The sequence below is a fragment of the Cheilinus undulatus genome, linkage group 8 (assembly GCF_018320785.1).
Source record: "Cheilinus undulatus linkage group 8, ASM1832078v1, whole genome shotgun sequence".
Classification (NCBI taxonomy): Eukaryota; Metazoa; Chordata; class Actinopteri; order Labriformes; family Labridae; genus Cheilinus; species Cheilinus undulatus.
In genome coordinates this window covers 3,807,098-3,819,319 of record NC_054872.1, presented here as the reverse complement: position 1 = coordinate 3,819,319, position 12,222 = coordinate 3,807,098, and the positions used below count along the sequence as shown (strand labels likewise).

The following is a 12,222-nucleotide window of genomic DNA, read 5'->3' as shown; positions in this document are numbered from 1 at the left end:
TAGACCCAATTTATGCAACTACTAGAAACTACTGTTTTGCCTCTTTGCTACATTTTACCATTTCTTTTTGCCCATTTTTGTCCCATTTTTCCATATTTAGACTTTGTCTTTTTACCATTTCTTTTTGCCCATTTTTGTCCCATTTTGCAATATTTTTACTTTGTCTTTTCACCACTTCTTTTGGCCAATTTTCATCTTATTTGCCCTATTTTTACTTTGGCTTTTCACCACTTCTTTTGGCCATTTTTTGTCTTATTTTGACCTATTTTACTTTGTCTTTTAACCATTTCTCTTTGCCATTTTTTGCCTAATTCTGCTCTATTTTTGCTTTGTCTTTTTACCACTTCTTTCTGCTTATTTTTGTCTCATTTGCCCATTTCTGCCTTTCATTTTTACCTCTTGTCTTTGCCAATTTGTGCCTATTTCTATCATCTCTTTACCATTTGTTTTTTTCCACTTATAACCTCCTTTTGTTTCTTTTCACAGCTACTAAATTTGTTTCATTGAAAGTTTTCTCAGTGTTTATTACTGTATTTTCTGGCATCCTGACCTTTGAGCTCACCAGGGCTTTGCTCTGAAGTCTGCCTTTACTTTCGAAATGTTTCAGCTCAGTGTTCCCTTCCACTTTTTAATGTTTCCAATAAAAAAGATAATTCTGTTTCAGGAAAAGAGATGTACACTTGAAAAAGACTTTACTGTACCACAGCATCAATAAATGACATTCAGTTTTTGCTGCTTTGAGCAGAGTGGTTATTATTCAGGTTAAAATATGGATATCCCAGGTTAACCCAACATGTTCCTGTCTAGTGGTAGGGGTGCTCTGGCTCTGGTTGAATTGAGGGGTGGGGAGAAGGTCTTGGACTAGAAAAACGTTCAAACAGAGATTTTACAAAGGAACACTCCAATCTTGGTGTCATAGGGAAATCTCCCAGAATCCCTTGTGAATAATCAAATATAATATAATCTAATATGATGATTAAATGTCTCATTACATGATGGTCCCTTTGATTTTAAACTTCTTAAAGAATCACTCGTCGTAGAAATGTCTTTCAACTTTTCCATGATGACGTATCAGGAAGTAGAAAGATCCTTTAGTCTCAGAGGTGAGGGTTTCACCCCTACACCTCTGTCTCTGATGTAAGGGGACTATGGAAGTCTAAGGGTAGGGGTCAAAATCAGGAATGGTCTGAGCCTTTGTTCATGGCGTTCTCTCTCACCTCTGAGTTTGTATGACACCCCTGCCGTAGATTTAATGGTGAACATGTACTGATACTCATCACTGGAGACCACCATGGCTCCTAGGAGGGGCAGGAACCCTCGTGGGGGTCGCTGGTTTTTAATGACTTCATTCAGGTAATACTGAAGCTGACCAGCCTCTGGGTCCAGAACGAAATACCTGCAGTGGGAATAAAGAGAGAAATAATAAGAATTTGCCATTTTCCATCTCCAGGTTTGAATTAAGACCAGCCTAGATGTTACATTTATACCACCTTCAGAATCTGCTGATACAAATGCCTTCAAATCTTTATTTCAAAACCAGAAGGAGACATTTTTATTCATTAATGTGAAAAATGATCATATATGGTCAGGTTGAGCAGGGAGCATATGCCGGTCCGTCTCTGCACCGTGTGTTCTTGGTCCTGTAATTCTCTGGCCTCCTGATGGCCATCCTCCAGCCCGCTCGTGGCCCATACCCAACCTCTCTAGGTATCCTCCCAGCTTCCATCCATGACACGTGCGGCCGCCCCTGGTGTCTGGACTATCCCATCTGCCCATCCTGGGCACCCAGTATACGGTGAGCTAGATCAGGCCTGGGGAAGAGCTGCAGGTGCCCATAAATAGGTATACAGCTGACCCATCCCATCCCCACTCCTCTAAGCACGTCAGTATTAGACACATGATCTAACAACAGTACCAAAAGATAGGTGTTTAACACATATTTCTCTGGCTACGGTAACTGGTTTGATCCAAAAAAACTCAATAAGGTCAGTTCATGTTGTCACCACAAATGAACTGAACCAGAATTATAGCAGATGGAGATTCCCCTTTTCAAGCAGACCAGGTCTGTTTTTTAGCCCACCCCAGAGTCCAGTGAAGTTTAAACCTGAACTACTGAACCAAAACAACTCAACAAAGGAACTCATTTTTGTTTCCACTTAAATCAAACTGGTGAGTCCTAAAACAACATCTTTATGGCAACATGAGGAAGAAAAGATGTTAAAGAGGCACAGCTAGCCTCCTAGCTGGTGGCTAATAGGTTAGCAAACAAATCAAGAGTTCATCTCTCTATCATCATTAAAACCCGATACACCAACTAGACTTTATAAAACATTCCATCCTTTGCCTTCAAAGATGATGTCATCCTTTTAACTGTATAATACATTTCAGCCTTTTGAAGATGATGTCATCCTTTTAACTGTATAATACATTTCAGCCTTTTGAAGATGATGATATCCTTTTAACTGTATAATACATTTCAGCCTTTTGAAGATGATGTCATCCTTTTAACTGTATAATACATTTCAGCCTTTTGAAGATGATGTCATCCTTTTAACTGTATAATACATTTCAGCCTTTTGAAGACGATGTCATCCTTTAAACTGTATAATACATTTCAGCCTTTTAAAAATGGTGTCATCCTTTTAACTGTATAATACATTTCAGCCTTTTGAAGATGGTGTCATCCTTTTAACTGTATAATACATTTCAGCCTTTTGAAGATGATGATATCCTTTTAACTGTATAATACATTTTAGCTTTTTGAAGATGGTGTCATCCTTTTAACTGTATAATACATTTCAGCCTTTTGAAGATGATGTCATCCTTTTAACTGTATAATACATTTCAGCCTTTTGAAGATGATGATATCCTTTTAACTGTATAATACATTTCAGCCTTTTGAAGATGATGATATCCTTTTAACTGTATAATACATTTTAGCTTTTTGAAGATGATGTCATCCTTTTAACTGTATAATACATTTCAGCTTTTTGAAGACGATGTCATCCTTTTAACTGTATAATACATTTCAGCCTTTTGAAGATGATGATATCCTTTTAACTGTATAATACATTTCAACCTTTTGAAGATGATAATATCCTTTTAACTGTATAATACATTTCAACCTTTTGAAGATGATGTCATCCTTTTAACTGTATAATACATTTCAGCCTTTTGAAGATGATGTCATCCTTTTAACTGTATACTACATTTCAGCCTTTTGAAGATGATGTCATCCTTTTAACTGTATAATACATTTCAGCCTTTTGAAGATGATGTCATCCTTTTAACTGTATAATACATTTCAGCCTTTTGAAGATGATGTCATCCTTTTAACTGTATACTACATTTCAGCCTTTTGAAGATGATGTCATCCTTTTAACTGTATAATACATTTCAGCCTTTTGAAGATGATGTCATCCTTTTAACTGTATAATATATGTCAGCCTTTTGAAGATGGTGTCATCCTTTTAACTGTATAATACATTTCAGCCTTTTGAAGATAATGATATCCTTTTAACTATATAATACATTTCAGCCTTTTGAAGATGGTGTCGTCCTTTTAACTGTATAATACATTTCAGCCTTTTGAAGATGATGTCATCCTTTAAACTGTATAATACATTTCAGCCTTTTGAAGATGATGTCATCCTTCAAACTGTATAATACATTTCAGCCTTTTGAAGATGATGTCATCCTTCAAACTGTATAATACATTTCAGTCTTTTGAAGATGATGTCATCCTTCAAACTGTATAATACATTTCAGCCTTTTGAAGATGATGATATCCTTTTAACTGTATAATACATTTCAGCCTTTTGAAGATGATGTCATCCTTTTAACTGTATAATACATTTCAGCCTTTTGAAGATGATGTCATCCTTCAAACTGTATAATACATTTCAACCTTTTGAAGATGATGATATCCTTTAAACTGTATAATACATTTCAGCCTTTTGAAGATGATGTCATCCTTTTAACTGTATAATACATTTCAGCCTTTTGAAGATGATGTCATCCTTTTAACTGTATAATACATTTCAGCCTTTTGAAGATGATGTCATCCTTTTAACTGTATAATACATTTCAGCCTTTTGAAGATGATGATATCCTTTTAACTGTATAATACATTTCAGCCTTTTGAAGATGATGTCATCCTTTTAACTGTATAATACATTTCAGCCTTTTGAAGATGATGTCATCCTTTTAACTGTATAATACATTTCAGCCTTTTGAAGATGATGTCATCCTTTTAACTGTATAATACATTTCAGCTTTTTGAAGACGATGTCATCCTTTTAACTGTATAATACATTTCAGCCTTTTGAAGATGATGATATCCTTTTAACTGTATAATACATTACAGCCTTTTGAAGATGATGATATCCTTTTAACTGTATAATACATTTCAACCTTTTGAAGATGATGTCATCCTTTTAACTGTATAATACATTTCAGCCTTTTGAAGATGATGTCATCCTTTTAACTGTATAATACATTTCAGCCTTTTGAAGATGATGTCATCCTTTTAACTGTGTAATACATTTCAGCCTTTTGAAGATGATGTCATCCTTTTAACTGTATAATACATTTCAGCCTTTTGAAGATGATGATATCCTTTTAACTGTATAATACATTTCAGCCTTTTGAAGATGATGTCATCCTTTTAACTGTATAATACATTTCAGCCTTTTGAAGATGATGTCATCCTTTTAACTGTATAATACATTTCAGCCTTTTGAAGATGATGTCATCCTTCAAACTGTATAATACATTTCAACCTTTTCAAGATGATGTCATCCTTTAAACTATATAATGCATTTCAACCTTTTGAAGATGATGTCATCCTTCAAACTGTATAATGCATTTCAACCTTTTGAAGATGATGTCATCCTTCAAACTATATAAAATATAAAATATAAAACATTCTGTCCACCGTCTTTGAAGATGATGTCATTCTATGTAGTTAATAAAATATTCTGTCCACTGCCTTTTGAAGATGATGTCATCCTATAGAGTTTATAAAACATTCTGTCCACTGTGTTTAATGATGATGTCATCCTATATAGTTCATAAAATATTCTTTCCTCTGTCTTTGAAGATGATGTCATCCTATAGAGTTTGAAAAATATTCTGTCCTCTGTCCTTGAAGATGATGTCATCCTATAGAGTTTATGAAATATTCTGTCCACTGTCTTTAATGATGATGTCATCCTATATAGTTTATTAAATATTCTGTCCACTGTCTTTGAAGATGATGTCATCCTATAGAGTTTGAAAAATATTCTGTCCTCTGTCCTTGAAGATGATGTCATCCTATAGAGTTTATGAAATATTCTGTCCTCTGTCTTTTAAGATGATGTCATCCTATAGAGTTTATGAAATATTCTGTCCTCTGTCTTTTAAGATGATGTCATCCTATATAGTTTAAAATGCATATTGTCCACTGTCTTTAATGATGATGTCATCCTATATAGTTTATAAAATATTCTGTCCTCTGTCTTTGAAGATGATGTCATCCTATAGAGTTTATGAAATATTCTGTCCTCTGTCTTTTAAGATGATGTCATCCTATATAGTTTATAAAATATTCCGTCCACTGTCTTTGAAGATGATGTCATTCTCTAAAGTTTGAAAAAAATTATGTCCACTGTCTTTGAAGATGTTGTCATCCTATATAGTTTATAAAATATTCTGTCCACTCTCTTTGAGAAGATGATGTCATCCTATATAGTTTATAAAATATTCTGTCAACCGTCTTTGAAGACGATGTCATTCTATGTAGTTAATAAAATATTCTGTCCACTGTCTTTGAAAATGATGTCATTCTATAAAGTTTAAAAAATATTCTGTCCACTGTCTTTGAAGATGATGTCATTCTATATAGTTAATAAAATATTCTGTCCACTGTCTTTGAAGATGATGTCATCCTATAGAGTTTATTAAATATTCTGTCCACTGTCTTTGAAGATGATGTCATCCTATAGAGTTTATTAAATATTCTGTCCTCTGTCTTTGAAGATGATGTCATCCTATATAGTTTATAAAATATTCTGTCCTCTGTCTTTGAAGATGATGTCATCCTATATAGTTTATAAAATATTCTGTCCTCTGTCTTTGAAGATGATGTCATCCTATAGAGTTTATGAAATATTCTATCCATTGTCTTTGAAGATGATGTCATCCTATTGTTTATGAAATTTTCTGTCCTATGTCTTTGAAGATGATGTAATCCTATATAGTTTAAAATGCATATTGTCCACTGTCTTTGAAGATGATGTCATTCTATATAGTTAATAAAATATTCTGTCCACTGTCTTTGAAGATGATGTCATCCTATAGAGTTTATGAAATATTCTTTCCACTGTCTTTGAAGATGATGTCATCCTTCAAATTTTTTAAAAACATTCCATTCTTGCTTTGATTTTTGGGTTGTTACTAGAATAAGATTGACAGTGGGTGCTATACCAGGTCTTTTTTGATGTCCCACTGTTTATGCAGAGTTTGAATGTGTGTTATTACCTCCGCCAAGGAGGTTACGGCAGGGTTTGTTAGTTAGTTAGTTAGTTTGTCAGCAACATCACTCCAAAAGGTATGGACAGATTTTCATGAAACTTTCAGGAAACGTCAGAAATGCCAAAAGGAAGAACTGATTAGATTTTGGGAGTGATCAGGATCACTGTCTGGATCCAGAAATTTTTTAAACAATTCTTTACAATTGGGAGATAGGGCTAATGGTGGAGGTCTGCCCTCTCTGAGTGCTTTTCTTGTTTTAATGATGGGGTCTTTTGTGTGTTGGAGGGTTGGTTATGATTCTATCTCAGGGTCTGCTGAGTCTGCAGTGGAGGGGGCCTCTGTCAGATCCTTTCATGGGGCCCTGTATCTGAATCTGGGATTAAACAAGTTAGTTCATGAAAACTGTGGTGTCTGAGTTTGTCCAACATTCATGAAAAGCTCAGAGACATCCTCATGTTCTCCTGATTTCTCCATACTCCGACATATACAGATTTAATCCTGCTGTCACAACGACAACCAGAGAGGAGACAACACAAACCTGCGTCATCTGTCCTCAGGCTGACACCACACAGATATTCAGATCATCCTCAGAAACCTATCCACACAACCTGCTGACGCACGCCAGTCTGCACACGCTCACTGAGGCTCAAAGTCTAATTTCTCTTGTTCCTGAGCGCTGGAGCCAAGAACACCACTCTCTGTCAAAGTGTGATCACGGATCCCATTACACGTTTGGATGCTTTTCCTATCGATCCGCTCGGACAGTAAAAGAGACGAAGGGGGGAGGATGGTGGGGGGGGGGGGGGGCTGTAAAAGAGTGAGAGGATGAGGAACAGGAAGGGGAGGGGGGACGGAGCAGAGGGGGAGTGAGTATTAAGATGCAGGAGAGGAGTGCAGGGCTTTCCTGATCCTGGATGACTCATTCAGTGTTTGTGGGACTCCCACCTACACAAACCTCCTCTGAACACGTCTGAGCTTCAGTTCATTCACTCAGAGCTCTCCACATCCACACAGATCTAACATGAACACTGTATGGATTTCTGTTGTTTCTTTAAGGCTGGCAAACATGGAAAACACTGGCTCAGTGTGAATTTGATGGCAGTCAGTAAACATCTGGTTAATGAGGAGAACAGTTGATGGAGTTTTGGGAGAGGAATGTTGTCCCATTCTTGTCTGATTTAGAAGTCTAGATGCCCAACAGTCCTGGGTCTTCGCTGGATTGTTCCTTCTCTGATGCTCCAAATGTTTTCTATTGGTGAAAGGTCTGGACTGCAGACAGGCCAGTCCAGGATCCAGACTCTTCGACTGTGAAGCCATGCTGTTGTGATGGATGTGGTATGTGGTTTAGCATCGTCTACTTCTCAGCATTGATAGTTCCTTTCCAGATGTTAGAGCTGCCAACACCATAGGCACTAATGCAACCCCATACCATCAGAGATGCAGGCTCTAGAACTGAGCAAAGGGGAACAAGCTGGATGGTCTTTCTCCACAGGGCATGGCATCTGTGGTTGCCAAAAATAATTTAACATTTTAAATTAGCCCTGAGCCAATGCAGTGATTTCAGTCCAGAATCATGCCTGTTTTATAATGCAGTGGCCCCTGAGGGCCCCTCCAGCCTTGTCCCTTGCTCACAATGATTTCTCCAAATTCTCTGAATCTTTTGATGGTATTATAGACTGTAGATGGTGGGAGATTCAAAGTCTTCATTATGTTATGTTGAGGAACATTTTTCTAAAAATTGTTCAACAATTTGTACAGTTTTTCATAGATTGGTAAACTTCTGCCTATCCTTACCTCAGAGAGACCATGCTTCTCTAAAATGCTCCTTTTATACCCAGTCATGTTACTGACCTGTTGACAATTCACCTAATTACCTGTAAAATGTGTTTCCTAAAGTTTAACATTAGTACCACTTACTTTACAAGCATCGGGTTTCCCTGTCCCTACTTTTTTGAGATGTGTTGCAGCCATCAAATTTAAAATGATACGTTTATGTTCTCTTGTGAATAAAATATGGGTTTATGAGATTTGACAATCATTGACTTCTGTTTTTATTTACATTTTACACAATGACCCAACCTTTTGGAAGTGAGGTTGTAGAATAAGGGCAGCAGACCACTGTAATATGAGTATTTAAGGAGAATTAGACATGGATATACCCAGTATTCTGCTTTACACCAATGCTTACACCTCTCACTGTGCACATGTGTGCAGGAAAAACATCATAGGAATGATGTAGTGTGGTGTAAAGAGGAATAGTGTTGCTCTCTCACTTTTTAATAGCCATCATCAAAGCTTAGGGTGTCTCCTCTTTATTTAACCATGAAAACTGCTGTAAAGGCATCATTAGAGCGACATTTACCTGGCGGCATTTCACAATATTCGCTGTGCTTTGCATACAGCAAAGAAATTGAATTATGTATTTTGCCTTTTTTTAGCCCCGACCCCCACTATTACTTCAGGTCATTTAGAAATGACTGACTAAATGGATGTTAAACCCACCGATATGAAGACAGTTGGACAAATTTTTAACATTTTAGTCCTCTGAAGAAAAACACTAGACGGTTCAGACCATGAGACCACAGCTGCTATCTGGAGTCAAGACTCCATAGGCGTTAACCTTGCAAAGCAGATTGATTTACCCGCTTCTGTGTTTCTCACTGGCGAATCCATCTTGCAAAGCTCCTGTCTGAACCGGTTGGGCCTGGTTAGAAAGGGACAGGACCAATCAGCATTTAGGGGCAGTACTTTTGGGCGTGGCAGAGTCGTGATGTAAGCAAGCAGCAAGAAGAGGCCGGTGCAATTATGGCAGAAGACATTAGCGTGGATGCTGCTAAAGCACCAGTTTTATCAGAACATTTCTTCATTAAAAGAACAGAGAACAGCAGTGAGTTGTTTTCTTTTCAAAAACGACAAAAGTCATGTACTGACATGTCTACAACCGCCATGGTTCATGTTATGCAGCTCTCTATGGAGTTTACTTCTCAGTAGCAGCTACGATGTCACGAGTTTTGTTGCTCTGATTGGCCCTTAAAGGTGTGACAGACAGAACGTTCATCCAATCATCCTCCGTGTTTTTTTCAAAGCCTCCGCCGTTTCACAAACACTGTCACTGGAAGGTTTACCAGATGGTGTTTCACACATCCATCCTCAGAGGATTAAGCAAGACCTGCTGATGTTGTGTATTTGGTGATGCAGACTAAAAGAAGAAGGGTTAAATCCTGGCTCAGAGCAGGGGATCTCAAAGTCGAGGTGGGACCCCCTGGGGGTAGTATGATACCTTTAAAAAAACAGAGTATTTCTAAATGGTTTTGAATAGTACATTTTACTAATTTTTGAGAAAATGGTTCAATTTAAAATAAAAACACAGTTGTTTGGTGAGATTTATGTTGAATTGAAATAATGCTTTAAAAAATCCTTAAACTGTAAATCTGTGGTACTAGACTAGGGCTAGACTCCACTATTGTTTTGCACATTTCTTGATAAAGCAGCAGAAAGTGTCTAGTGTTATTCCATCCTTAGTTTGAAATATTAATCTGTTGTTCTGTGTTAAAACTAGTGGGGTGAAGTCCAGTCAGCTGACTGAGGGCTCATGTATGCTCCACCCTCCAAACACACAGATATGAACTGGGATCTCTGTGTTCAATTCCTTCATATTTCTGCATGTTCTCTTTATGGACCAAATATTGTGATACCACCAGAAATCGTGGGGCTGGTGTGGAGCCTGTAAGCAGCCCTGTTTCTTTTTGTCCCCTGAAAGACAATTTAGAGGAACTTTTGATGAACTCAGTGTATATTTTAACACTATTTTGCAGCTAAAATTTGGCCGTTTACATCTGTGCTAATGATGCCGCATGCCAACGGCCTCTTTATTTTGTTCTTCTGAGTTTGCACAAGAATGTTTCTTAGTGTCATACGAGCACCCTTAGCTGGGGAAAGAGTTGCAGCAAAATATGCATTAGAAAATACAAAGAGTGATCAGTTTTTATCCATCTGCTCGGTAATGTCAGCATGTATCTTGCAAGCACAGTGAAAGCTGAGAGATTGGTCAATTTATCCATTCTTGCAGCAGACATCCAGCTCCCACCTCCAGCTTCAACTTTCACTAGCCAGTGACAGCCCAGTTTATCAACACAGACTTAGTCTGTGTGAATCCTGATGGCTAAAGCTCCCCGCTGCAGAGACAGCTGCAGGTGCTAGCAGATGCATTCTGGGTCGCTTCCAGGGCGAACATGGAAGTGCTCTTTTAACAGCTTTTCTCCAACATTTTGAGAACATCATGGATGAAAATAAAACACTTGCGGCAGAGTTTGAATACTGTGCGTTTAAAAAAGTATTTTAGCTGAGCCAGTTACAAATCGACTGAACACAAGGGCAGCACACTGCAGACTGGCTGCCAGACTCAGGGTTCAAGCCGGCAGGGGCTCCATCAAAGGGTGCTCATGTTGCAGAACATATCAGTCCAGGCAGAAACTCATAAGAACAGATTATAGCTCAGATTAGCATGGTAAAGATGTCAAGAGATAGAGAGAAATGAGTCTGCTCAGACAGTATGTGTGTTTCTACCTACTAAAGGATGATTGAATGGTTGTGATGGAGAGGTGTATACCAGTATGGAGCAGCTGGGATATTATATAACACAGTAATCATAATTACATCCACATATGTGATTTATTCATCCACAAACAGGACAAAAGCATCACTTCCTCAGGTACCTACCTGCTCTGCCAGCCATGGAGCAGGTTGGTATACTTCTTCAGGACTCCCTCCAGGTGGCGCTGTTTACGGGTTGTGTGTTGTTGAGGGGGGGCTGGCTGAGTGTCGCTGTCCGTGGTGCTGGAGCCCCCTCCCAGACTGAGCTGCTGCTGCTGCTGCTGCTGCCGCCTGCAGGAGCTCCAAACACCGGGCTGCTGCTGCCGAGAGGAGCGCTTCATCCTGGAGGAGAGGAGGAGGAGGGGATGCTCCAAGAGGAGGAGGAGGAGAGGATGCTCCTCACTGAGCTGTAAACAAAAACAGGAGAAGGTCTGAGTCCAGGATTCAGGTGTTTTTGTCCAGGGATGTAAGGATAGAGCAGAGATCTCCTCCAGTCTGTCTGCTCCTCTCTGTGACTACAGGAGGGATATTCCTACTGTTTCACTGCAGCTCTCTCTCTCCCTCTCTCTCTCGCTCTCTCTCCCTCTGACGTTACTGCGTTTTTTATTTTGGAAATCCCGGGTTGGTCACTCCCCCTCAGCCTGGGATACTCCCCCCTCTCACACACTCAACAATGCACAATGCAGCAGGAGCAGAGAGTCAGAGAGAGGCTTTATGCAACCACAGTGACATAATAGAGACGTTAGAGAGGCTCAGACAGCAGTCATTAACATCTATATTTAATATTCTATACAGGGTAATTAGCATCAAAATAGATCTGTAATCAAAGATAGATAGATAGATAGATAGATAGATTCTGCCATCATTTTTTTTTAATTATTTATCGCTTTGGCAATAAAACCCCTTCACATCCATGCCAATAAAGCTATTTGAAAAAGAACTGAATTAAATGATAGATAAATAGATATGGATGGATGGATGGATGGATGGATGAGAGGATGGATGGATTGATGGTTGGATAATAATAATAATAATAAACTTTGTTCATATAGCGCCTTTAAAAACAGGTGTTTACAAAGTGCTTTAACAGAAATGACAGCGACAAGAACTCAG

General features: G+C 38.3%; 1 protein-coding gene across 1 annotated transcript in view; it reads right to left on the bottom strand.

Moving 5' to 3' along the window:
• Positions 1-11,450, bottom strand: part of LOC121513471 (oxysterol-binding protein-related protein 10-like) — a 61,450-nt gene extending 50,000 nt beyond the window's left edge. The window contains exons 1-2 of the mRNA XM_041793242.1: positions 11,236-11,450; positions 1,218-1,396 (exon numbers count right to left, since the gene is read on the bottom strand). Coding sequence (XP_041649176.1) covers positions 1,218-1,396; positions 11,236-11,450 — 394 coding nt within the window. The remainder of the gene's footprint in view (positions 1-1,217; positions 1,397-11,235) is intronic.
• Positions 11,451-12,222: the final 772 nt, after the last annotated feature.